The 27,465-nt window shown below is 56.3% G+C and overlaps 3 protein-coding genes and 1 pseudogene across 3 annotated transcripts, besides 1 other annotated feature; all 4 read right to left on the bottom strand.

Moving 5' to 3' along the window:
- Positions 1–2,527: 2,527 nt before the first annotated feature.
- CYC2 (putative CYC2-like cyclin) lies at positions 2,528–3,022 on the bottom strand (the record flags this gene model as incomplete). The annotated part of the gene is made up of 1 exon (XM_001685346.1): positions 2,528–3,022. One exon carries the CDS (start codon positions 3,020–3,022, stop codon positions 2,528–2,530), a length of 495 nt encoding a protein of 164 aa, XP_001685398.1.
- Positions 3,023–11,075: 8,053 nt separating this feature from the next.
- LMJF_32_0810 (putative serine/threonine protein kinase) lies at positions 11,076–15,182 on the bottom strand (the record flags this gene model as incomplete). The annotated part of the gene is made up of 1 exon (XM_001685345.1): positions 11,076–15,182. One exon carries the CDS (start codon positions 15,180–15,182, stop codon positions 11,076–11,078), a length of 4,107 nt encoding a protein of 1,368 aa, XP_001685397.1.
- A 5,394-nt stretch (positions 15,183–20,576) lies between these two features.
- Positions 20,577–23,969, bottom strand: LMJF_32_0800 (hypothetical protein; the record flags this gene model as incomplete). The annotated part of the gene is made up of 1 exon (XM_001685344.1): positions 20,577–23,969. The coding sequence occupies one exon, from the start codon at positions 23,967–23,969 to the stop codon at positions 20,577–20,579; it is 3,393 nt and encodes a 1,130-aa protein (XP_001685396.1).
- A 470-nt stretch (positions 23,970–24,439) lies between these two features.
- On the bottom strand, positions 24,440–27,430 carry LMJF_32_0795 (annotated as a pseudogene).
- Positions 24,440–27,430: a sequence feature.
- Positions 27,431–27,465: the final 35 nt, after the last annotated feature.

Genomic DNA, 27,465 nt, shown 5'->3' with positions numbered 1-27,465 from the left:
GGCGAAACACACACATACACACGTACGCACAACAATAATAATAAAAGGACGTAAAACAGCACAACAGAAAAATACATGCAACAGAAAAATGCAGATAAAGCGTGGGGTACTGGAGAGGTGAGAAGGAGGACCGAACAAACAAATTCAAGGAAAGAAACAATGGGACGCACAGGCGCGTACCATCGACGTGAACACATGCACTGCTTCCTCAATGCTCAGTGCCGATATGTCCACACGCACCGGAACACCCACACACACACACAAAAAGGGCATCTGCAGATGCACGTGGAGAACACACAGCAGCGCCCGCCACAATTACCAGAGGAACCCCGGCATCAGCGGCGGCTGGGAGTGCCTACGCTCAGCATCCGCGCGTTTAGAACCATCTAAACAGAAGCCCTATTTTCTTTTTCGTAAAGACAAACGTACACAAACGTGTGAGTGAAGCGATTCAGCAAAGGAGGCGGGACAACAACAACAGCGAAAAAAGTGCAACACAAGCAGTAGCGGTCATCATGGCGCTGCTGCCCCCCCCCCATTCACCCACCCGCCCCGTAGCCTTGCAACAACTCTTTCTTTGTCGAATACAAGCGCATAACCTGAAAACAGGGGGAAAAACACCGCGTAGTGCGTAGCATTTGACGCTCCAGTATCCCACTTTGTGGGGAGAAGCCAAGCAGCCCCTGTCCCTGTCAATGCCAAGCCAGTTCTGGTGGTGGCGGAGCCATGCTCCTACGACTTAGGGGAGGTCAGAGCGATGGATCGCTGTTAGTGTCGGCGGTGATGTCCTGTATAGCGCTGTGTCCGAGTGACCTGCGACTTTGAACAGGTTTGTGCCGTCGACATGATGGGTAGAGCGTGTCAGCGTGACTCGAGCGTATCTCAAACCCGGCCCTCACGCTGCCTACTGGTGTGGGACGCCCGAGTGCCACACCGAGAGGGGGATGCACCACGTAGCGACTGGCACAACAGGAGCGGCTGAGAGGCGACCTCCGGAGCGGAGGCCGGTAAAGTGTGAGACGAAGGCCGCACTCCCATGACCGAGTCGTCGCATGGCTGTGGCGCGTCTCTTGTGTTGCTTCGCACTACGCGATGGCCCCGCGACAAGCTGGGGGAGGGAGTGGGGGGGGGGCATTGACGTTTAGTTCATGTTCTATCGCCGAGTGGACATGCTTGAAAACAAAAGAGGTGCACGCAAAGACATGTATTTTGAAGTAACAGACACAAACACGCACACACACACACACAAGCGCAAAGCAGGGCACCGCAGAAGTTCAGACGAAGAGAAAAAAGCGGAGAAGTCTCAACACGCGAACATCGAATGAAAGAGAGCACACAGTCACTGAGACACACACACACTAGAGTGTTGAGGTCGGCAACCTCACTACGCTCTCTCCTCCTCTTTTTCAGTCGCCAGCAGCCTCTTGTCCCTCCACACGCTTCTGCTGGTGCTCTACAAAACCAATGAGCACTACCATACCGCTGCATAGTCACCCCGTATCGCCTACCTTCTCTTTCGCTTCCTGTATCACCAACTGCTTCCATCAGTGGCACGACATGAAGAAACGGAATCAACAACGAAAGAAACACATATCGAGTGAGAGAGAAAAAGGACACGAGCAATACCAATCGCAAAACAGCACCAACGCGAAGACGACAACAACAACAAAACAAAACTGAAAGCGACTCAGTAAAACAAGTTACACACCGAAAAAGGAGCAACCTTTAAAAAAAAACAAAATAAAGGGGTAGCATCAAAATTCATTATATATGCCTGGGCATGGAACCGCACACCGCCAGCACCCAGCATTGGAGTGTGTGGGGGGGGGGAGGAAGAGGGAGGTACGCGCATGCGTGCGTGTGTTCATGGGCTCGCTCAGAACAGCGAAGTACACATACACTCCACCACCCCCGGCAGGTGCGCACCACACAAAAGCAAATACAGTTACATGGAATGTGCCTTTCTGCCTGTCGGTGTCCAGGGTGTCCTGCTGCTCACCCTCCCCCACCACCACTGCCACCACCTCGCCTTACAAACACACAGATATACACACACAAGAACGAATCTCTTTGTCGGTGCTTTGCGCCGCTTCACCCGAGCATATTCTCACACGCGTGCGTGAAAATTGGAGAGCTCGCGCAGATTCTTTTTCGCATATTTATGGCGAGTATGGCGAAAAGGGGAGAAGAGGAAAGAATAGGCAATGGATGACGGCGTGCATGACAAGCACAAAACAGGAGTGTGTGTGTGTGTGTGTGTGTCTGTGTGAAACCAGCAGTGTAGCACGTAAGGACAAGCAGAGGGTTAGAAACAAGCTGTAAGAGACACAAGATATCGTACCGACAGCACCGACAAAGGAAAAACAAACAAAAACAGAAAATACAACAGTTAAGAATAGCTCGGCAGAACAGTTAGGGAGAGAGTGAGACAACGGGCAGCGGGGGTACAAAAGAAAACGAACACCTTCCGACGAGCAGGTTGGTGGGGTTCTCTTTCCGCAACATCATAACGGAACGCCTCAGTCCGCTACTTGTTCGGTGATGCTACCAACAGCTTCGGCATCGCATCGCCGAAGAGTGCCTCTAGCCGAGCTACGTAAGCATCATACACGGACTTCTCTACCCACGTAAACCACTGCACAATATCAAGCAACTCGAGCTCCAGCACATTTAGTTCCGCGTTCACCACGCCCCCAATGCTGGCGTAGTAGGCATTGCTGTAATAGGAGTCGTCGCGCAGCTTCACACTCAGCGTCATGGCGGTGATATAGAGCCGATGCACGTTGCGAAGGGTGATCGGGATTTGGGTTTTGCAGACATACCGATCCATCAGAACCATGGCTAAGATAAAGCACTCCTCGCTACAGACAGAGTACTTGGCGAAGCGTCGTATGTAGTCCCAGAGGGAGATACTGGGGACGCGGCTGCTGTGAAAGCACGAGCGAATATTCTGGTCTATCTCTTGGCTCAGGTCACAGCGGTACTGCAGCGCGAGTGCGCACAGTTGGGCTAGCGGGGGCATCTCCGGTGGGGCAACGTCTACGGGGGCCGCAATGGGAGCCGGGTCGGTACCGACGTCGAGGATGCTGCAGCTGCAGGGTACGGCGGCGCTGTACTGCGCCGACGCTGCGAGCACACTGCCTCCTCTGACTGGAGAAGAGGGAGAACTAGAAAGCGACTGACCGTAATAGCCCATCGCTGTCCGCGGTGCGGCGGCCGCTGTCGCTGCTTCAGCGCCATCGCCACGCCCCGCTGCGTCAGCGGCGATGTGATAGTCGCCGTTCTCCTCCGCAGCAACACCGCCGCCGTTCATGGTCGAGTGGTAGCGCACCACCGTCTCATCTGTCATTACCGGTATCGAGATCATTCTTGACGACGCTGCCAGTGGCGATTGGGAGCGCTCTCCACAAAATCGTTTTTTTTTTTGGAAACCAGTTGCTCTGCACTGCTGCTAGCTTTCCTATCCGCCGCGCGGCAGCCTCACCTCGCCGTAGGCCTGCACCCGTGCACACGCGCCTGTATGCGTACCGTTGTGGGAAGGCAGAGGGAGAGGGACGTAAAGGCGTTCCCTCCCGATGCCCTTCAAAACACAAGAAGAGAAAATGGTGGCCTGGCACACTCGGGGACGTCCTGTGATAAGGGGTCGCTCACATAAACGCACGAGATCAACGATCCGGAGTAATCGAGGAGCAATAATGTGACCCACCATAGAGACAGCTTGAGGGTGACCGCATACAAGCGCGCAGACCGAAATGAGCACGTCTTCGTAGATAGAGAGAGAGAGAGAGAGAAGACGGCTAAAACAGCGAAGGGAAAAGAGCACAGAGAGCGAGCAACAGCAGCACTCGGAGCAGAGTTGTCGCTGTACACAGACAGAGAAAACAGGAGAGGGAAAATGTCCAGAGAGAGAGAGAGACAGACAAAACGAAAGAGAGCAGGAGAGGAAAGAGGCTAGTCCAGCGCAAAAAGAGAAAGAAAAACAAGACACACGCGCACGAAATTACACCGAAGAGAACGACAGCAAAACTCCGAAGACGTGGTGACACGAACAAAACAGGAGACCACAACAAACAGACAAGAGAAATAATTCGCAAAACACGACAAAAAATAGGAGGAACACGCAATAAAAGTAAAACCGACAGAGCGGGCCGCTCTCGAAGAAGAGGCGAAGATGAAGCGTGGAGAGACGGTGGACGGCGGAGCAAAGGGCCCGGCAGGAGGAGAAAACACGTAATAGAATATGCCCTCAATCTCTTTCTCTTCTGAGCCTTGCGCGGCCCTGAAGAGGTGGCGCGAACGTCGTGAGAATGAACGAGAGACGACAAGAGAAACACTTTGATGACGGAGTCGTGTAAAGACACGCAGGCAGGCAGGCAAGCAGACTCCGACGGACGCACCTAGAGAAGAGCGGCACAGAAACGAAAAAAGGTGAAGAGTACTGGTGGAGTCCGCTAGTAAGTGAAAGAGAGAGAGACCCTGGGAAAAGAAAAATGGCAAACAGGGTGGAGGGGGGGGGGCTAGCGAAAAGGTCCACTCAAGTCGTGCGCTCGTTTACCCGTCCGCAATAACAGTCGTGGTAGGGAGCCCAAAGCGAAGGCAGCGCAGAGAGAACAAAAAGTCAGACGATAAATACTAGTGGTGATCCTATGCACGTACACAGTGTTGCAAAAATTCCCCACTCCTCAGTGTATGGGTTCTCTCGCGGAACAGAGACCAATGCTTCTGCTTTTACCCTCTGTGGCGGCGTGATGCAAGAGATCAGGCATGCGCAATCTGTCTATTCTTCTCTGCCAAAGTGCGTACGAGTACGTGTATAGGCGCGCTAACTTGACAAGCGCACGGCCAGCGTTCGTGTGCTGCTCCTTGGACGTGTCGCGTCGCTTCTGCGAAGGCACAACAGAGGGAACACGTTTGCGCTTGTGTGCCTGTCTACGACTAAGCGATGCACCCCCAAGATGTTCAGCACCGTGTGTGATGTCGTTAGACGCTTCTCTTTTTTTTTCCGTTCCTTTCTTAATGTATATATGTATATATATATATATATAACACGGAGAAGACAATTATATATGTGCGTGTGTGCGCGCGTGTTGATATGGAAAAAAAAAGGAGGAAAAGGAAGCGGCAAGAGGAGGTGAAAGGGAGGGGGAGTGAGTGATACGGTGATAGGGAAAGCTGCCAAGTACCAGTTCGCAGCGCCGCGGTGACAGCACGCGTGGTGAAAGTGATGTTTCTGCTCTTCTGTGCGTGTGTGTGTGCGCGCGCGGGGGGAGGGGGGGGGGGCAGATCCGCACAGAGTTCGACGGCAGAAAAAAAAGGGGCAAAGAGAGGAGCAAAAGCCGTGTTATCCCGTGCGCACGTCAGCGTGCTCGACCTTTTTGTTACTTGCGGCCAAGAGAAATACAAAGAAGAGGAGAGCGCGCTGGTCTTAAACAGTGTCGTCGCTACAGAAGTGAACGATGGAGCAAGGCACGCAGACCGGCGCAGCAGCGGCAAGCGGAGGCAGTCGGCGAGCGAGAGAAGGGGTAGAACTCGTGTGGAAAAGATAGAGCGTTGAACAAGAGTGGGAAGAACGCGACGAGCTCTGAAAATGTGTCGGTCTCTGTGGTTTTCCAATTGAAAGAAAAGGTGACTAGATGGTGGTCGCGGTGTATGCGGGTGCGTAGGTGTCAATTGTGTGCATGGGTGGGTCGCTATGTGCAGCAGCGTGGCCTTCCTCGTCTCCTGCGCAGAGGAATGTGGGTGTGAACGTGTACGCGTGTGCTTATTATAATACCTGTAAGTGTGTGCACCTGCAAACCACACCAGCAATGACAGCTTCCACGGGCGATAGAGAAAATATATGCGCACGAAGCAAAGTTGGATACTGTTACGCGCAAGACGGATCACCAGCGGATTCGGATGTGAGAAGCTGGCGGATGGACGAGCGGGTATTGTGAAAACCGTGAGAGCAGAGGATTAGGACAAGTGCATTCCCCGAGGACACACGCACGAGTGCAGGGAAGTCCACAGAGACCATGAGGGAGTCACATGGCCGTAAGGGAAGGGTGAGCAAGAACACCGCAACCGCAGCAGAGATAAGGTGACGAGACGGAGCAAGAGAGGAATGAGACGTGTGCATTGAGAGAGAGAGAGGAAGAGGGGTGAAGACATGCGTTCCAGGCACAGCACAGACACACAGACACACAGCGGCCTCATCGACTTTGTCGAAAAGGAGGAGGGGTTGCAAGGTTTGGAGGAAGCAACCATTTGAAATGCTGTCCACCACCCGCAGCGGCTCCTCCGGCTTGCCCTGCCCGAGGTCGCGGTGCTTTTAATAGCAGGCACAGAGCGGGCGGACGCCGCGGAAAACGGCTGTCACATCGTCGTCGAAGCAGGCTCACCGGAATCCCCACTCAGCCACCGCGTCTCTCCTCCCTTCGCTACACAACGGGTCAACGACGACAGTCACCCAAGCCCGAGGGAGTGGGAGGAGGCGCACAGAAGGGGTGCGGCTGAGAGGAAGCTAGCCGGGGCCCCATAGCGTTGGACTGCAAGAGAAGCAGCTCATAAACGGTCCTCATGCCACCCCCACCACGGCCGGCAGCCGCACCTCCTCTCCGCCCTGAGGTTTTGCCATCACGGCGATGATGCAAGAAATGGCGGGTCTGCTTTCATTGATTGTTTACCGTACCTTTACTTATCAGTCTAACCGAAACAAAAAGACGCACAAGAACAAAGTGGAAAAAAGGTGGCGGAAAAACAATGGCTCACTCCTAAGGCGATGCCAGCCGCACACACACACACACACACACAAGTACGCACGCGCACACGCAGAAGGACGTGCAGGTGCACAAAGAAGGTGAAGGATGAAGAAAGCGAACGAGGGAGCGAGAAGAAGAGCGATCAGGAAAGAAACGGGCGAAAGCGCAGGAGAGACGAGAGGGGCACAAAACGAAAATAGAGAAAAGGGCGAACGCAATCACTGATGGGGAGATGATTGCGCAAGCACCGCAGAAGGTTGGTGCTGTGGTGGTGGTGATCCGTTGTGCGTGTGCACTGTTCCTTTATTTTGGGTGTGTGTGGGGGGGGGGGAGAGGGTCCGCAAAGCAGGCTTGTTGATGTCGCCTTTCGCGGCATGTTCATTTTTCTTTGCCCTGATGCCGGCGCAAGAAAGTGAACGGGACCAAAGAGGGAGAGAGGCATACTTCGCAGCCCCCTCCCCCATTATTTTTCGTCCTTCTCGAGTCTTCCAAACCTGCGCATGCGCGCACGCAAAGGCCTGGAACAGCATAAACGAGAACGCAATAATCAAGGCGACGGAGAATCACGCAGCGCGGCGCACCGGACAGGCATAGAGACTAGGGCAATGACCAACGTGAGTCTGCACACTCTAGTGTCCTCTGTCTGTGAGCATTATGTGCGCGCATGTGTTGGCGCGGGCTGCAGGGCGCATGGGAGAGTCGTTAGCGCCGTGTTCTGAGGAGGAGGAGGGGGGAAGACTGGAAAACAAACACGAAGAGAGAGAGTCACATCATTTGGGCCTCTCGACGTTACAGGATGAGAATAGCGTGCACAACGCGACACGCGCGTAAGCACACTGGAACAAAAGATATACGCACAAAATACACAGTAAAGCGATGGTGTCCACCGTCTCAACGGTTCTGGTTCAACTCGCATGTCGCCTTCGGTGCAGATGCGGGCTCCTGTGGCAAATTTTTTCTTGACTTTTCATCAAGAAAGAGAGACGCACACGCAGCGAGAAGTGAGCGAAGGGGGCTGGTGGGAGGGAATAGAAGAAGAGGGTGGAAAATGAAACAACAACAAAAAAAAAACAGAACACGCGGAGAGAAAGGCGTGGTGAGGAAAAGGACGTTTCTGTGGGTACATGAGAATCGACTGTGAAGTACGAAGAGAGAAACAAGAACAGCACAGAAAAAGTAAGGAGACAAGAAAAAGTCTGGAAAAGGCGTGGAGTGCGTGGGTGGGTGTGCGTGTGTATGGGGGGGGAGGGGAGGGGAGGGGGGAGGGGTCAGTGTGTACATCTGTCTACATACTTCCCTTTTTTTTAATGTCTCCTCCTACGCACTCCCACAGACGCACGCATACGTGTTTGCGGGAGAAGCACTTAAGTGGCATCACCAATCACGAGCAACCGCAAGACCTACAACAGCAACAGCAGCAAGTAACAAGAGAAACAGAGAGGGGGCAGGGGCACAAGTAGAGACACAAAGAACGAAAACGAAAAAAACGTGTGTTACTCGCACACAGGGGGAGAGAGGAAGATCCAAAGACAGTGAACAAGGTAGTGATACATAAAGCACGGGGGGGGGGCATAAAACGAAAAGAAAAAAGGGAGAGGTAACGATTGACGTTATGTATACAACCATATCCCCTTCCTCACACACACAAACACAGACACGCCAAGGCCTGCGCTGCGCTCATGCAAGCACCTGCATTTGTGTTTGTGTGTCTTGTGCAAGTCCCACCTCCTCACGCTCCATCGCTTGCCTGAGGTAACGGCGCTCCTAAAAGGAGAAGGTGGCGGGGTGCATACGCGTCTGCAACGAGAAACAAGCAACTACGGCGAAAAAAAAACTTAGCTGCGAAAGAGGGAGTGCCACAAACCGTAGACAAGAAAACAAGAACAACAACGTCGAAAGCACGTCGAGGCACTCTCAGGTGGACATCCATGGAAGCAGAGGAACCAGCGAGGTGTAAAAGGCCTTCCTGTGCACGTCTCTTTGTGAGCGTGCGTGTCTGTGTGCATAGCTGTTGGCGTCCGCTCCTGCCAGTGGAATCGCCTGTGCTCGTGCATCCGTGCCGTCTACAAGGTCCAACCAGACGTTGTCACGCGCGAGAGGGAGCTACAAGAGAGGAAAGACTCTCAAGGGAGACAAGGAGAGATCATGTCGCAGCAAGCAAGCCGAAAAGGGGGGACCAGAGAGAGAAACCAAAAATTCAGCTACATAAGCAAGAGAAACAGCGTAAAGAGGAAGAAATAAGAGGTGATGTGAGACCGGTGCACGCCAGAGAAGTTTTTTTCGTGGTGGTGGTGGTGAAGCGGGTGAAAGTCCAATAGAAAAACGAAGGGAGAAAAGGAGGGGCGCAGAATACAAGGAAGAAATGCAGCCGTCAGACAACAAGCAGAAACACGTGAAACGAACAACAAGACGAGAAACACAACATGAACAGCTTCAGCGAGAGAAAGCAAGAAAGATGCGAGAAGATGTAAAGGAATCAGAGCAACAAGAGAAAATAGGAAAAGGGAATGAAAAGATGAGGGAAGAGGGGGCAGAGTAGAGTGAAAAAAATGAAGACAAGACGAGCATGTGACCTTTACATAGAGAACGAGAACGGAGGAGAAAAATAAGAAAGAGGGGTACGAGCATGAATGAAAACGATTTTTTTTCGTGAGGAAAGGGAAAACAAAAGACGCACCATGTATGAACTCTCTGTCCGTCCCCCAAAGCAGCGCTCTCATCATCCCCGCTGCTCACCCCTCCCCTCCCCACCGCAGCCTCACCTCTACTGCCGCCGCCCTTCACCTTTCTTTTATTGTTTTTGTACCTCAGACGCAAGAAAGTGAATTAAAAAAAATGGAAGGGTGTGTGGTGGGGGGGAGGGGTACGTCGACTTGGCGTGTGAGGAAAGACGAAGAAAAGGACTGATTGGAATACGGCCGCTTCCTTGCCTCTCTTACCCTCCCCCCTATCCCCATGTCTTCCCTGTCCCGCTTGTGTGCGTCGTACCTCTCTCTCCTTCTCAATCTGATGCGCACCTCGTCAGATATGGACGAAGGAGGCAAGGCGAGAGAGAAGAGAGCGGGAAAAAAGTAGAAATGCACCCAGTCTAGAGAAGGCGGTGGTGGAGATAGAAAGGGTAACGGATAGAACCACAGCCACAGCAACAGCAGCAATAAAAAATAATAATAAAGGAAACATCCAAAGAAGAGCTCCATCTTAGGTGGGGCGGGAGGGGGGGGGACGGGAAGCGAAGGCATACGAGAGAGGAGGCGTCGATACAAACGCATACTTCCACACGCGACTACTCACACGAAAAGAGGCGGGAGAGTGAAAAAAAAATAGCGACGCGGGTAGACAGTGTGTGCTTGGCCACCAAAAAAAGAATCAAAAAAAAAAACAACAAGGCCGAAACGAATGTCACGAAGAAATGAGGTTGTGAGTGCCTCAAAGAGGAGAAGGCAACAAAAGAAGTGAAACGAGACGAAACAGTGACGCAACTGTTTCGTCTCGTTTCACTTCTTTTGTTGCCTTCTCCTCTTTCCCTTCTTTGCTGGTTCGTTTTTTCTTTCCCTTCACGCGGCTTCTTGTTCGCGATGCTTCACCTTCTCGTGTTTCCCTTGTGTGCACCGACCTCTCTCTCTCCCACTCGTGCTCGTACACTGCCACTCACACACACAAACACACACACACACACACACAATAGGGAGGGAGAGAAAGGATAGAAGGCAAATGCAACCAGCAGCAAGAACAGAGGAGAAACAAGCAAAAAAAAAAGATACCCACAAACGGAGAGAACCAAGAGCGACACAAGGGCAGCCATCAAGATGCAAGCCGGTAGGGATAGATGAGGTGCTCGGAATTACACGAGGCGACGCGGAGAAGACAAAGGCGCTCGATTACTGTCCATTCCTCTTTGCGTTGGCCTCTTCTCCCGTACAAGGAAGTGGCGAGGAAAGGAATGGCAGGTGGGTTTGTCGGGGGAAAGACCCCGGCTGGGCAGCTTGAGCGCAGCATCAACAACGAAAAAACGGTAGGAAAAGAACGCAAACCCGAACAAAAAAAAATGAGAGAACCAAGAAAACAACAACAGAGGCAACGCACGCACGCGGAGAGTGGAAAAAAAACACGGAAAACGCCGACACGCACAAAAGGGGGCCTACCACACCCGAAAGCCAAGCGCGTCATGGGCGCGCGCGTTGGGAGCGGGCAGCCAGGGCAAAAGTTCGCATCGCGCAGAGCACCGCAGCGGTATCCTTCTCTTCTACTGTCCCTCTGCCTTTCGCGGCAAGCGACGAAGTGATACACACAAGGGACGCATCAACAGACGCTTGGCAGGTACGGGGAGCAGGGCTCTCAAATCAGAAAAGCGAAGGAGAGCAGCTCTTGGGCTGTCGGTCGTTTTTCCGGGTTCTCAGCGCAGCTCGCCAGCGCCAACTCGCGCATGTCGTTGTCCAGGTCGTCGGGAATGTCGACGACAATGGCATTGGCGGTGAGGCACTGCACAAACTCGTGGTCATGGCGCAGCGGGAGCGCGTCTGTTCTCTCGGAATCGGCCCACTTCCACGGCAGGCGGCCAAGCACCATCTCCAAGAACGAGATGCCGAGCGAGTAGATGTCAGAGGCGGAGGTCAAGGGATGGTTGCGCGCGCCCTCGGGTGAGATGTACACGGCCGTGCCGCGCATCAGGCGGTCCTCGTTGACGCAGCACGCCTCCGTGAGCCTGTCCGAGGCAGAGCCGAAGTCGGAGAGCTTGCAGACGCCGTCCACGCCAAGCAGAATGTTGTGCGGCTTCACGTCACCGTGCGTGGTGGACTCATGCAGGTACGCTAGGCCGTTCACGATGTCGAGCATGAACCGGCGCACCACGGTACGAGGCAGCTTGCCAAAGTTGTCGATGATGTCGTGCAGCGAGCCCCCTGGCATGTATTCCATGATGATTGCCAGGTACGACTGGGTTACGCAGCAAGAGATGTAGGGAACAATGTTGGGATGTCGCAGTTTGGCGCACGTGCATACCTCGGACACCATCTCCTCCTCCTTGATGCCGCGGTGCAGCCGGGGAATGCGCTTGATCGCCACTTGTACGCCATCGTCTGACATGCCCAGATAAATGAAGCTGAAGGCGCCGCTGCCGATCGGGTAGAGGGAGACCTGCCACTCATGCTGGTTCACGTCCCGCAACACCTGCGGCTCGTCGGCGCCCTGCACAGTCGCACCAACAGCGTCCGCGGAGGCCACGGAGGCCATGGAGGAGTCGAAGACGAAGGCGTTCGTGAGAAACGACGGCGCCTCGCTCGCGTTGTCGTCGCGCGCGCCCAACGGCGGGGAGCTTCCAGGCACGCTGGCTGCCGTCGTTGTAGTGCCAGGGGTTCGTGGATGGAAGGGGGGGAGACCAGGACCCGCGCCACTGGCTCCAGCCACCTGCGGCGCTCCGCATAGAGGGAATTCGCGGGGACCCATGGCAGCCGTCACGGCCCGCTCGGTGAGGCGCGAGGGCTCGGCCGCCTCACCGCCGGTCGTCACGGACGGCGTCGGCGTCGGCGACGTCTTCGAGTGGCCGGTTGGCGCGGTGTGGCGCGCGACAGGAGACGAGGCGTGTGCTGCGGGCTGCGACAGCACTGGTGCCGGCATCCCCGCACCATTTCCGAAGGAGCTGCATGCAAACAACGGTGACTCATTTGATGGATCGCACACCTCGCCGCTGCTCGTCGCCACCCCGACGGGGCTGCCGGCGTCATAGTCGTACATCGCAGCACCGTCGCCCTCCGCCATGTCTTCGTGGTTGCTGGGGGCGGCGTCCAGCGCGTAGACGTCCTGGATGAGATGGATGTACTTGCTTGTGTCGCCAGAGGCGATGCGGTCAATGCAGATCTTGCGCAGCCGCTTGAGCTGCACGTTCTCGCTGTGCGCCGAGTCGAAGATCATAAGCGCCTGCTTGTACTCGCCCTTGCACATTTTCGAGAGACCATCAACCATCTTCTTTGGCATATTTTCATCATCCTGCAGCAACGAGCACGGGTCGCGCAGCTCGCACAGTGTCACCTGCGAAACCTCGTCCGGGAAGCGCACACAGTCGATCCGGTACCACGGGATCTGCGCGCTGCTCGTGGCGAAGTGCGAGAGTGTGTCTGTCGTGGAGGCAACGTGGCAGCCGATGTCCCACAGCACCTTTGAAATGTCCAGCATCCGCTGCGTGTCAAAGACCACGCGAGCCTTGCTGTGCCGTGCACCGCACGTGCCGACCAGAAACGGCATGCGGACAGCGAAGCAGACGACGCGGTTGCGCATGAAGTCCGGCACGGACTGATACACCTCGAGCGCAAAGCGGCAAATCTTCGACACCACAAGCGGGTTCTGTGACTGGGTGCCGAAGTTGACGAAGAAACTGCTGGAGCTGACGGACTCGATGTAGCCAGTGTGCTCTTCGGCGCGTTGCGAGATGATATCCATAATAATACACGCCTCCATCGTGTCCATGGCGCGGTGCACATCCACCAGCACCATCGCCACATCCACTCGTGAGAACTCGTTCGTGTTGTCCTTGACAATGTTAGCGTTAAAGCGGGTACGCGCACGGCGCGTCTTGCCGTCAGAAAGATCCGCGTTGCTGTGAGAGTCGTCGGACGGCGCCAGAGTCATGACGGCCGCCGGCACAAACGTGCGCATCTCTCGCAGACTCCGCTCGACGCGCACGAAGGCCTCGTGAATGCCGCGAATCTCCGTGATGTACGCCAGCCAGCCCTGCACACGGTGATCCTTGCCGTCGCCGCGGGACACCTCAAGGTTCGACGCGCGGATGAGCTGCGGGATGAGCCGCTTCATCTCCCGCACGACAAACCACGCGGTGACCACCGCGACCACAGCGGCAATCACAACCACCAGGACCGTCACCGTGAAGGCCGCTGTGCGCGCGGTGGAGAAGGCCTTCTCGAAGTCAGCCCGCACAACCACGACGCCAAGAACGAGGTCCAGCCCGTACGAGTCCCTCACCTTTGTGAGGTTCAGAAATGCGTTGTTGCCCTTGTACCGAAAGGTGATGAGGGCCGTGTCCTTGCCCTTCAACACCTCCGTCAAGCTACCGCTCTCGTTGACCACCTGCATGGCAGCGAGAATGATGGGCTCGGTGATTTCGTAGATGCGAGTCGGGGTGTAGATGGTTGCGCCGATCGCGTTGTCATTTGTTCTACTCTGCACTGATTGGTTCCAACTGTTACCGACAAGAATGTTGCGCGTGGCATCCACGAGAAAGATGCGGCCGTTCTTGCGCAGAAAGCTTACGAGGGTGACTGTTTCTTCGATGATCGTGTCCGACGAGGTGCCGGCCTCGAAGAAGCCAAGGGAGCCGTTTACGGCAAAAGGCATCACGAAGTTGAAGTACGTCGGAGTGGTGTTATCAGAGGCCAGCAGCCAGCGGGTGTTGTTCTGCGGGTCCGCCACCCAAGTTTTCACAATCTGGTTCATGGCACCTTCAGGGAGCGTGACTTCGCGGTGGAAGTCGAAGTAACCCAATACGTTGGGCGGTTCAACCACGGTGACGCTCTCATTGTACATTTCAAGCATGGGGACCGTGTTGTGCGTGCGACTGTAACCGCCGTAGATCCTTCTGGTCTGGTTCGCATCGGTTGGCCTCGGGTCTGTGTAGCCGGCATTTGTGTAGAGACCGCCTTCGTAGACAAACCGCAGATACGAGATGGCCTCGTTGAAGCGAGTGAGAACCGTGAGGAGCGATATCAGCAGCTGATCCGGGTCTTTGGGCAAGTTCGTCTCCTCCAGTGTCGTGTTATGACGCTTGATGTAGTTGAACGTCACAATGTGAACAAACGCGGGAAGTATCGCCAGGCTGTTCTGCGTGATGGAGGCTACGCCCTTCATGGCCTCACTCAGCAGATACTCTGTTGTGTGTGCGTTGGACTGGACGCCGACGAAGTAGAAGGGAAGGAAACCCAATAGCCCCACAAAGATAGCGCCAAAACACATGATAAACGCAACGGCGGGAAGACTGGGTATGGTGCAGCAAACTTGGGGCTCCTGCTCCTCAAGCAAGGATGGATCGTCGTCCGAGTCGATGGCGTGCACCTCAATCAGGTTCACGTGCTTCTCATCACACGGGCCCTCGACTTGTTCAGCAACCAGCCCATGCGCCGTCTCCTCACCGAAAAAGCCGAGCGCTGTGTCGAGACGGTTGCCGGCGTCGCTGCTCCCCTTCTGCACACTGCTGGACGCCGCCGCGATCATCTCCGGCTGGCCGATGGAGCTGTGAAGCGAGGAGTCCGAACTGCTGCTGAAGAGATGGCCCTTGAGCGGGTTGTGCATCAAGATGCGCCGGCCGTCGGCGTAGTCCTCATCGTCGGCGTTCGAGCCCTTCTGCCTCTGCAGGCTCAGCGACAGGCTCATATGGTCGCGGCTGCTGTGGCTCGGGCTGGACTGGATGTGCGCCGGGATCGTGGCGTTCCGTATCATGGTCGAGGCCGTGTCAACTGTCGTGGACGTGTTAATCGCATGACTTTGCTGCAGATCCAGCGATGAAAAGTGCTGCCCCGGCTGCGAAGCGGAATGCGTCAGATTCGGGGCGGTCCAGCTCGGCGCAGGAGTGGTCTGCTCCCCAGTGACGTAGCCACCAGCAGTCGGCAGAACGCGAATGACGGAGCCGCGTGATTGTGCTGAAAAGTTGGCGGCAGTGGGGTCGTACCACACACCGGTGGTCGCGCCACCGCCTGTCACGGATGGGCTGGCACCCGACGGAATCGGCTGCCGGGAGGCGAGCGCAGCCTCGGGGACTCTAGACGGCGTTGGCGCACTAGACCCGTTCGGCGGCCCCGGAGACACCGCTATCGCGCTGGCTAAAATCAGTGCGCCCCGCGACTTAGTGCTGTCTGCGCCGCTGCTATCGCTGGAGGTGCACGAGTGCTTGGACTTGATGATGATCGGCTGCACGCTATTGCCGTTAAGCATTGCTGCGCTGAGACGCGGTGGAGTGTGCGGAAGCAGTGCACTTTCCCGTCGACGCTGAAGCTGCGCTAGCAGTGGTACTCCGCAACCTGCTGTGTGTTCCCTGCACTGGTGTACGTGTGAGGGCGTATTCAGACACTAAGTAAGAGAGAAAATGCGTGCGTTTGCATGACCCTGTGTGCCTCGTCACTATGCGCGTGGAGGCTTGCACGTGTGCTGTCCTCGTGAGAGGCAACACACCAAAGGACTCGCGCACCGGAAATGCTTCGCAAACCGATTACCCCAAAAGACCAGACAAGTAGACCCGAAAAAAAAACGAAAATGAAGACGGAGGAAGGGCAAGAAGGCCAAAAAAAAGAGCGAAAAGGGACGTCGAGCAGTGCAACGCGCGACTATGCCTCGCTTGCCGTCCTTTCGCTTCTTGCGCACAGCGGCCGGTGCGGTGTGGCGTGGTGGGGGGGAGGGGAGGGGAGGGGAGGGGAGGAGAGAGAGATGGAAAAAGTGAGTGGGAGGGAGCACAAAGGCGGAATAGAAGAAAAGGAAAGCCCCCCAAGGAAAAGCAGCTACAGCACCGAGCATAACCAAAGGCAAAACAGAAACAATAGGGAGTACAGGTACGCGTGCGTGAATCGGTGGAGAAAGTGGTGGGGTATGGAGGAAGGGAAGGGAAAGGGTGAAAGTAGTGCTAGAAATGAAGGTCGGCACAAGTATTGTGCGTGTACGGATGATTGTCAACAAAAAAGAAAACGCAAAAAAAAAAGATGAGCGGGAAGAGTGCGAAGAGAGAACGAGGGGACGAGACACCCAGGCCTGGACGCCTTTTCATACGCTGGTGGGTGCCCCCCCGCGAACGTAGGCAACACCCACCCACCCGCACACACACACAGGAGAAACCACAGAAAGGAGAGAACAAAAATGCACCGCAACAATAATAATGAGGGAAACACTAGACGCAAACGCGAACACGCCGACAGACACGGCACCAGGTGAAGGAACAGAAAGGACGGAGAAGGAGGGGAGATGGGTAAGGGCAGAAGAGAGAGGACAGGTGGACGAGGACCTGCAGGCTCGAACGAGTCGATTGCGCTGGAAGACAGAAACGAATACAGGAACAGTAAAGATGGCGTCTGCTCGTGCACGGTGCCTCTGCGTGTGAGAAGTACGAGTGGGTACTGACGTCAGTTGGTTTGTCGTTTGTATATGTTGTTTGTTGCTGTTGCATGCAGAGGGGTGAGGGTAGGTTCGCAAACACCCGGACAGACAACCCAGACACCAACACGCAGCAGTAGGACTGCACCTCACACGGTACGATTTAGAAAGCAGGCAAGAGGGAACGAACAGAAGACGAGGAGGACGGAGAAGAAAGTGTCAGAGGCGAGCAAAGACAAAATGTGTTCGTTGGCTCGCCTTTTCTGCTAGTGCGGAGAGACGAATACACGCACACGCACGAGCCACAGACACAGACCTCGAGGAACGAACAGCACGCAATCAACAACAAAAAAAAAAAAGAAGGGCGGCGGCGGCGGGGAGAGGGGGGCGAGTAAGCGAGAAACGATGATGGAATAAAGCGCACGCGCGTATAACCAAAGTGCTCAACGAGAAAAAAACGAGAAAGGCAAAGCAAAAAAAGGTGAAGCCGAGTAAAGGCAAAGACACATCGACACCCGCACCCACGCAGCGAAAGAGAGCAGGAGAGACAAAAGAAAACACCCACACACAAAAGCTTGTGTGCACAAAGAAAGACACATATATATATGTATGGCTGTATATATATATATATATATATACAAGAAGGGCGCGTACAACACAAAAGAAAAAGAGGACACGCAGCGCAGGCACACACACACACACACACACACTCAACAACGAGGGGCAGAAGAAGCGTGGGGTGGGGGGAGGAACACGAAGATCTGAGAGAAAAGGCGCGCAGGCGCGAACGAAAAGAAGAGCTGACTACACCCAAATGGTGGAGGTGCAAATTTAGTGGAAAAGGTTGGGGAGGAGGCCGAAAAAGGATGATGCAGGAAGGAGAGCGGATGCAAGCATGAAAACAGCAAGAAAAAACTGCTGCTGTTGAATCAGCAAATATTATAAGCAGTCACGGGTCACGCACACGCACACACAGATGATATATAGGCGGAGAGAAAGACGCGTAAGAGCGCAGTAAAAACCCCTTCCCACTTTACACGATCGCGTTGCTGAGCCGACGCGCACCACAGTGTCTTTCAGCAGCAGTGAAACGAGGGCGCCAAAGATGAAGCGCGGTAGGGAGGTCAAACCCACACAAGTGAAGAGCACACACAAAAAAAAAAAGATATGGTGAGATCAGGGGGGAAGGAGGGCAGAGGAAGTCGTGTGCGCCACCTTTTCTTTTGTTTTCTTTTTGTGCTTTCTTTTGGGGAGAGGAGGAGAGGGAGGGTGTATGAGGTGGATCAACGAAAAGAGAATGATACCAGAGAGTTTGGAATGCGAGAGCGGTGACGAAAAGAACAAAAACAAAATCCATAAAGCACACAGACACACAAAAGATGAAGGGTGGGCAAAACAAGCGCGTGCCGAGGTGTTATGCAACTCAGGCACAAAGAACGTGCAAGAGAGAGCGAGAAAGAAGGGGAAGGGGTGTTGGCAAGAGAGAGAGAGAGAGGGCGGGAGGCAGATACACCCACACCCACACCCGCGCTAGTAAAAAAAAAAACACAGTAGGAAGTCCGAACGGGAGTGAATTCACAAAGAAGAAGCCTAAGCGCCACTACAGAAACCACAGAACCCGAAAAAAAAAGACACAGAAACAAAACTCAGTAAATCTACAAAAAGATAGCGCGCACACACACAAAACCTACATCAACAGCAGCAAAAAGGTGTGAGAGACGCCGACGCAAGAAGGACGTGAAGGTACACGTGTGCACAGCGCAGGACTAGCGAAAGACAGCGAAGGAAAAACAGAAAAAGAAACAGCAATGGAGATGGCAACACACTGTCGACGATAGAGGGCAAAGTGCAAGGCAGGAGAGAAGCAAACAACGAAAGAAACATCAACGAAGTTCTCTACAGGGAAAGGCAAAGATGTAACAGCGGGAGTGACAGAAAAACAGCAGGGAGGAGTGTCTTGAGGGAGCACGCGTTACACCTTTGTGCGTGTGTATAGGTAAAATGGTGAAGATGGGTGTTTACGCGCGCTTGGGGGAGGGGGTGGAGGACGTTGTGAATTCGGGTGCGCGCCTGCGTATGTGGATCAAGACCTTCTCGCAGCACCACCAGCATCAAGACGCACTGGATGCCTTTGAAAGCACCAGAGGGACAGGAGATAAGCACAAGTGAACAAAATCGGGCAAAAAGACGTGGTCGGAGCTCACGGCAAGAAACAATAAGATGCGAAAGAGAAGAGGGGCCGCTGTATATATCGTCTTTTCCCTGCCACCACCACGCGATGTGCAGTCTCGCTGCTTTGCGTAGAGACTCACGCCTTAGTTCAGACCTCCCTTGCTCAGCCTTTCCTTTTTGTGGTGCTCAAAGACACACAACAGAAACAAGATGACCAATACCGCGCGCTCTTGGTGTCTTGCTAGGTTTCTCTTGCCGAATTTTACTCGCGCCGACCCGTGTCGCACATACACCTACACTCGCGGTCAACACCGGCAGCGACGCGCGCACACACAAGAGGGTGCGATGAAAAAGGAATGAGACAAAAAAAAAAACAGAAGCCGCGGGTCGGTGCAGCAGCAACAAGGGAGACAGAGGGGTTCGCAAAGAGACAAGAGACGCGTCCGAACCTTTCGTGGTAGAGCACACACAAAGAAAATGAGGAAAAGCAAGGGGAAGGGCAAGAACCAGAGTGCGTCTGCTGTCTTATGTGTGTGTATATGTGTGTGTGTGTGTGTGTGTGTGTGTGTGTGTGTGTGTAACGAGGCGCCGTGAGAACCGCTTTCTCGTTTGCAGCAGCAATCGTGTGTCGATAGATGACGCCGTAAGCCACACAGGAGTGGAGAAGCGGAAATCATGAGAAACGAGGTGAGGACGGAGATAATGAGAGAGGTACGAACAACATATATGTGCACCAATACAGAGGATAAGCAGCTGTCGCGGTAGCGGTGGGGAATGGAGGGGGGAGGGAGGCGCCTGCGTCATTCCATGGAGCAAGAACAAGAGTGAACGGTGCGGCGAAGCCCGATCTCCACTTTAAATTCGCCCCGCGCGTCTCCTGGCACAGCCGCCACATTATCCGTTCGTTTGCTTTTCCTCCCCCTCACCTCCTCCTCCGCCGTCGACGTCCCCGAGCACTGCAGCGCCCACACAGCACCCTTACAAGAAGCACAAGCACGCTAGAGAAAGAGCAGGATCGAGGTTGTGGAGGCAGGGAGGGGGTAGGGGTATCATCACACTGTCGCAAGAGAGCGGCAGAGTTCGAGGATGCCGTGGACGCTAACGCGTCCCAAAGTTCCTCTTTTTCCGCCCTCCCTCCCTTTATCTCTCGCAGCAGCCGCACCAGGGAGGATGAGGAAGGGGGAGGGGGGAGCTTTGCGCAGCCTCACCGTTTTGTGTGTGTGTATTGTCGTGCGCACGGGGGGGGGGGCAGAGGGAGGGGGGCCTCATGCATCCTGTAGATGAGGTGCAGCAACCTAGCAGAGAGATACTAAGCAGGATCAATCGATGGAAAGTGAATAAACGAACGAAGACACACAGTACCTGTACACCCGAGTCGCGACAGTCACCTTCGAGCAGCGTAGAGAGTGAAGGTTAAGGCGATACAGTGAAGCAGGCGGTAAGCAATAGCGTATGAGACACGCGGCAGTCGCACGGCGAAAAAACGATCGACGATGAAGCGAAAACAAGGAGCAAGTCGACAACGGGCGGCCTCACGCTAGCGGCGCAGCAGTGTCTCATCGCCCGTCAGCCCTTCCTCTGCTTTCAGGGCAGCACAGTCTCGGGATGAGCGGTGAAGAAGGCAAAATAGAGTGCTGCCGCGGAATGGTGTGACGTGGGTAGCGACCTCCAGTTAATGTGCGCACGTTCTTTCACCGGCCGCAGCTGCAGAGCAGACAACCGGTCGTGAACGACGGTTTTTCCATGGCAGCTGGCCCACTCCACGTTCAAACGCTGAAAGAGCGCTTGCCTTTTTTTCGTAGTTGTCGCGTGCGACAGAGCGCGTTGCGTGCGTTGGCCAACAGGGCGCCTAGAGAGTTCCATCACACGAGACACAAAAGGCAACGCAGCCGCCTCAATGCGAAAGGGCGAGAGTGGAAGCCGCAACAGTGTCACCCGCGACGCAGAGCGGTCGTCCACGTCTGTGGTGGAGAGCCTCCACACCAGGTCTCGGAATTCGTCCTTGGAAGGCGCCAGCCGGCCGTGCGCTTCGTGCCAGTTCTTCTGCTCCGCACCACTCACGACGCACACGCGCGGATACCCCACATAGTGCTGCTTTGCGCGTATCGGCAGCACTTGCACACGCGGTCGCTTACCACCTGGGGATGCGTGCAGCAGCTCCACCACAGGAAAGTGCGTCATTTCCCGTGCTCGTACGTAATGCGGGAGGCTGGTGAAGGCAGCCCTGACCTCTCGCGGGTCTGCCGCGGCAAAACAGTGCTGGCGCCAGCGATAAAAGTGGATGAAGTCGGCGTGCAGGTCCTGCTGCACACGCCAGTACGCGCGCTTCGCCTCCGTCGGGTGCCGCTCGATCGACGTGAACAGCTCCGCCGGCGGTGGTCGGAACTCCACGATGACACCCGGGCAACCTTCATCGAGAAACACCGTTTGCCCTTCCCACAGGTAAACGCCGGCGTCTTCAGGGATGAGAGCGGCCTGCCACACATCGAGGCTCGTGTACGGCGACGCTGCGGCCGCGTCTGCAGCCGCCGCCCTCGTCGACACAACCGTTTGGTGAGACGAGGGCGTCTTTAACGCCCCAGCTGACACGTCAGCGTCATATCTCTTGTTGTGGAGCCGCAGCTGTTCGTGGCGCCACCTCTCCAGCGACGCGGCAATCCGTTCCTGGAGCGCTGGTCCAGCACATCTGCTCAGCGGAAAAGCAGATGGCATACCGTTGATGTGGGGGTGCATGTGCGGCGGTGGCACCGCGGTTGGCCAGTGATGATGATCTTCTTGCCAGACCAAGACCCAGCCAAGCCTCCTCATGGTCGCGAGTATGTAGCTAACAACATCTTTCAGTGTCTCTGTCCTACACGGTGACTCGGCACTCCCAAATCCAGCGGCAGCAGCAGCGTGGGACGACGCTACGTCAGCGCCAGATGCAAGGCGGCGTATCTGCGCCTCCCCCACGTAGCCTGCACGTGCCGCACCTCGAAAGCGACGCGAAAAAACAAGAGGGTCTGCGTAGAACTCATAGCTCAAGGTGAAGGCAACCCGAAGGCGATGATGACCCTCCGCCGGATCTGTGAGCGGCCACGCCAGAAGACTACGACCCCGTCCGCACGTGTAGAGAAAGCGCACGGCATTCTCCAAAACATCGCGAGTCAGGGAAGTGGAGGGCATTGCTGCGGCTACAAGCTCCTCGGCCGCTGACAGAAGCTTCAGGAAGACGTGATGCTGCCTCAGTGACAAGCCTGTAATCCCGCCAGGAGTTGTTTCCCGCACCGACCGCCAGTAATGCGAGCTCAACTCGGCCTCCAGCAGCGTTGGCTGAAACTCCACCACAAAGAGGTCCGAGAGACACCCATCACGTACGAGCAGCGACCCCGCATCGGACACAAGAGTGGTGAAGTACCTCGGTCTTGGAAACGGGGCGAGAGCCCGGGTACTGCCCGCGGTGGAGAGGGCCGCGGAGAGGCCTCGGGAATTCAGGCTCTGCAACATTGCCGCATCGACCACGTTGCGCCGGAACGCCCGCTGGTGCTGCCGGCGCTGCTCCTTCGCGTCCTTTACCAGCACGTAAGGCAACGCACGAGACAGCGTTGCATCAGACGGTGGCACGGGGTACGGGGAGCTGTCCTGGTGCAACACCCACTGCCACTTCTGGAGTGGATCTGGAATTCGCTGAAGGCTCTCGTGCAAGGAACGCTGGCAAAGCAGGCGACGCCGGTGCATCGGATGGTGCACGTCGAACACGGAAAACAGATGTCTGAAAGCGTCTACTGTAAGTCTGTGTGCATGTTTTGCGTGCTCTATCTCCATCGTGCGCGCCGTAGCCCAGCAGTTCACAATAGGAACCTCTAAGCTCCTTCTTCGCGGCGGCAGATCAGCTGCGGCACCGCTCCGCGCGCCAATGCTTTGCAGAGGTGTTCTTGCACCCACCACCTCAGCCGACGGCGCGCGGCCGGAGGAGGATGCGGCGAAGGCAGTTGCGTTCGCTTGCAGGGAAAGCAGGGAGGCCCGCAGCTGCGACGAAGCGTGGAGGGGCCACCTGAGGGCTGCGCAGCTTCCGCAGCCCTCAGGTGGAGGCGAGGCTCGGCACAATTTTTCTTTCTCCACCGCGTCGCTTCTCAAAAGTGACCTCTCCCGCGACGCGCAAAGGTCAGAATGGCCTATGAGGGAAGTGAGGTCCACGACATCCACGTTGACGAACAGTACCAGAGAAACAACCTCGCCGGGGCGTGACTGACTCAACAAACTGCGCCATGCGTCCATCGCTGTTCGAAGATCCACTTTACCGTCGATGAGCCATCGTGGCACCACCCAATGAATGCCGTGCTGCACTGCCTCGTGATGCATGTCGTGATGGGAGAAGACGGAGCCACTGCGGGCACCGTGAAGCTTGCTGTGGTGCAAGAATTCGCGGCCCCACAGCCGTGCCTCTCGCTTTCCCGCGGGCTGCACCGGCACTGTCTCTATGCAGGACTGATGCGCGCATGGCGGGCTGCACTCATCTTCGATTAACGATATGAACTGCTCAGTAAAGGAGGAGGTAATGCTGTGTCGCAGCTCCTCATCCTGCGCACCTGGAGGGATGCTCCCACCTCCACAGAACTCGGCGGCGACCCCATCGTCAGCCTCCGACGAAGCCGCCACCTCTGCGGTACCGACCGGCTCTGCAGCTGCTCGCATGATGTCCACGTAAGCGCCACTCTTTTCGCACAGCTCCGGGCCCAGGAGTGCTGCAGTGTGTGGGACCAAACGCACCGACGACGGACGCGGCAGATCTGGGTAGTCAGCCTTGATGAACGCGGTGCATCCGTCGCCCCTAGCTTCCGTGTTGTACATCATGTACGCAGCAGTCGGGAGAACGCGGTACAGAGCTGTGACGGCGCTCATAGAGCGTCCCGCCACGATCACCACCGGGAACTGTCGAGGGTCTCGCAGCAGAAAAGTTAATGCGGCGAGTTGATGAGACGCGTGCGTGGATAACATTCGTACCACTGCCCCCGAATACGCACACCCCAGCCTCCATCCGTGAGCACTGGCCCGCATGACGGAGATAATCGCGTCCAGCCCCACACATGTGCGCGCACACACACAGACGCGGAAAGGGAGGGTCTACAGGGTCCAGGAACGAAAAAGGGTCGCGGCGCGAGAGAGTGGGAGAGGGCGCAAGCTGCGCACCGATGGCGATGCCACACCGCAAACCAAAACACGGAGAGAGTGATGCGGTCTGGAAAAGGGAGCGGTGTTTGAAAATTCGCAAGCGGAAGGCGACTGCGACTCCCACGTGGTCTCGACAGTCTCCCAGTGTGTCCCTCTGCTCGTCTGGAAGAGTGTGTGGGCGTGGCAGTGTAGCTGCGTGAATCTGGAGCTATTGGGAAAGGGAGGGGTGTAGAGCATGCCTCGGCGCCAGCGTCTGGAAGAGCGAAACCGACACACAAAGCAGCCGGAAGCGACGACTACCACGCTGGATTCGACGAAGATAGCACAGAGGAAAAGACAGAGAGGAGGAAAGACAGAGCTTGACGGCGAGTGGCAAACAGAGACGCACGCCCAAGCCGGTTTAAAGCCGCCTTCGCAGACTCACTTCTCACGTGGCCTGAGTGTGAACGCAGCGCAAAGAGGAAGGAAGACGGTAGAGACGTCGCCAGTTGAGCGCGTGCACACCCACCCACCCACACACACACACAGGGGTGGAAACCCCCATTCTCCCCTCTCCCCCCCGCCTTTTTCTTTCTCCACACTTTTGTATCGCAAACCATGCTGGACGAGTCAGTCGCAGCCGCCCCACACACGCGGTCCGCCCCAAGGAAGGTGTTGTACGGCTTTGCATTGCCATGCGTGATGCCGCCACGGTGCTGGCACGCCGAGCCGTGCAGGATGTCCACCATGCAGCGGCGCGCCAAGGATTTGGTCGGCACACCGAAGCGGACCATCGCGTCCCACAGCGAGCCACCCGGTGCGCACTCCATCATGATGTCCGTGTGCACTTCCAGTCAGGTGGAGGAGATGTACTGGTCCACGTTGAGTTGCTTCAAAGTGGACGTGATGTTAATCTCCTTGTGCAACCGGCACTTCTAGAATGTTGCGGGTTCTTCGGGGGGTGAAAAGGTGCTGGCCACTGGAGGTTCGCCGCTGGCAATCGCCTGGTATACGATGCTGGATGAGAGCGTGGGCTCCGCCTTGCGAGCCCGGTTCCCCTTCGTGTCGCTGTTGTCCAGCAGACACAGCGGAATGTTGTTGGCGGTCGCCGGCGAGCCCCTGTCAGGAGCCGGCAGCTCCTCCTCCTCTGCTGCATCCGACTGGGACTGAAAGTCGATCCACTCGATAAGTCCCTGCTCTGTGCCTTTCGGCGCTGGGCCCGTGTAGCCGGCGAAGACACAATTCACTGGTGTCACGGCCGCCACAGGCTCACCTACGTGCGTGCCCGGCGCTGGAAAGCACCGAGCCGCCAGGCTGACCACTCCCATCCTCCGTTTGTGGCGGACGCCCGCCACCGCGTTTCACGCGGCCCATCCCGGTACGACCGCCGGGCCGGCGCGAGGTCGCATCGGCAGCTCCCTTGTCCATGAGGCTGCGGGCGGTGTCGGACACTGGAGCAAAAGGGCCATTCTGATGGGCCAGCCCCGTGCACTGTGGCACGAGCCGCCAAAACCCTTTACATTCGCGGCCGTGCACAGCTTCTGTCACAATGCACATTGGCGGTTCGTAGAAGTGGCACACGTAGTACGTTGTGTTCCCTTCCTGCATCCGTGTGAGGCGCCACTGAATACAATGCGCCGACGTCAGACCGCCAGCGCTCACGCGTCTGTGCGCCCGCAGCACGATGATGTAGTCGCCCACGCGCAGGTACTGAAAACCCGCTCGGAATGGCTCCGCGGGGCACTGCATCCGCGCCATGTCCCCTTCGACAGCGTCGTGCAGCTCGCAGAGTGAGTGCGACGCCTCTTGTTGAGGGATAGAAACGACCTCGAGAAGGATCGCCTCGGAAAACTCGACGCGCTTCGCCGTTGGCTACATGACGGCGACAAAGCAAAGACACGTTTGTGCAGGAGAATGGAGAGCTCGATAAAGTGCACCCTGTCGAACTCGACGCGGCTCCTGCAGCCGGTTTCACTGCCCCAGGTGCCAAAAAGGATGTTATTCGTGATCACCTGCACACTAACCCGACGGGCATTCTCGGACTTGATGCAGCTCTGCACTGCGACAGCAAAGTCGCACGGGCGCTTCGCGTGCTGCGGCAGAGACACGCCAAGGCGTTGAAGGTGATGACGGAATAGCCAGAGCGCAGAAACAGGAGGCAGCCGCGAAACTCGCCGGTAGCAGCGTCTACGAACTTGCGCGCCGCGTCGGCCACGAACTGCAACTTGGACAACACCTAGAGCGTTGCTGTCAGCTAATGAACGGTCGTGCGCAGGCCGGCAGCCACTGAGGACGAGGCGCATGCCGAGCACGAGGCGTGCCGCCAGCATTGTGAGGGAGAGAACACGCAGGGTGCGGTGGACGCTGATGAAAGAGCCGTACTAGAGGACAACAGACACAAACACTGGCTCCTGTCCCTTGGCACACTTGCCACAAGAGAAACGCAGCATGGCTGTGTCGCCACCAAGCCGACATGAGGCCACCATGTGCTTGGCAGCCGCGGCGACGCCCCTTAACGCCACCGTATGGCCGCGTCGTCGTGGAGGATACTCGACGACCGCCTTCGTCAGCGGATGCTGAACTTTGGCAAGCGCGAAGGGGCTGTAGGCGGAGTCGTAGCCGAGCAGGGGCTGCCGCGACTGATTCCGTGAGCTTACGATGATCACCACCGTATCTGCGCTGCCTACGCCACCCCCTGAGAGTTTTCACTGGCTGCCCCTCTCGGTGATCACCCACATGAGCACCTCTACGGAGAAGTAGGCGCGCAAGCCAGAGAAGTTCAAGGGCAGCCACTCCTCCGTCGGCAGAGACAGATCTCGCCCGTGCAGCTCCGCTGCACTCCAGGCACTCGATTAGCGTTCACCGACATATCAGCTCTGACCCCCTTCCCCAAAAGCGGGAGAGGGAAGGGATCCGTGCGGTGATGAGTTTACTAGCTGGGGGGTGCCACTCTCGCGCACTAACACTCGCAAGGGCTGCTGGAGCAGGTGAGTGGTAGGGCCCAACGGGTACAGGCTCCGATGGTGGTCGAAGTCGTTCTTCACCATGCTATCAAGTTAGCCTTTCCTGGAGAAGGTTGAAACAGCCACGGGCCACACCTTCTCCCCCTCTTCGCACACGCCGTCGATGGGGGAGACGAAGTCGCGGCATCGTGACTGGCTGAAGCTGCTGGCTACGGAGAACAGCGCCTGGGTGCGGTTCTGCGACACGCAAGGCGTCGCGCGCTCGCACGTAGACTTGTGGCTAACCAAGACGACTTTTGACGTGTTCGGCAGTCTCCGCGCTGAGGTGGTGGCGGAGGACGCCATACGTGCAATAGCCGGCGCCTGCGACACCTGGACGA

This window comes from Leishmania major, chromosome 32, assembly GCF_000002725.2.
Source record: "Leishmania major strain Friedlin complete genome, chromosome 32".
In the NCBI taxonomy this organism is placed as follows: domain Eukaryota; phylum Euglenozoa; class Kinetoplastea; order Trypanosomatida; family Trypanosomatidae; genus Leishmania; species Leishmania major.
Note: the sequence above shows the minus strand (reverse complement) of the source record. Positions and strands in the feature narration are given on the sequence as shown.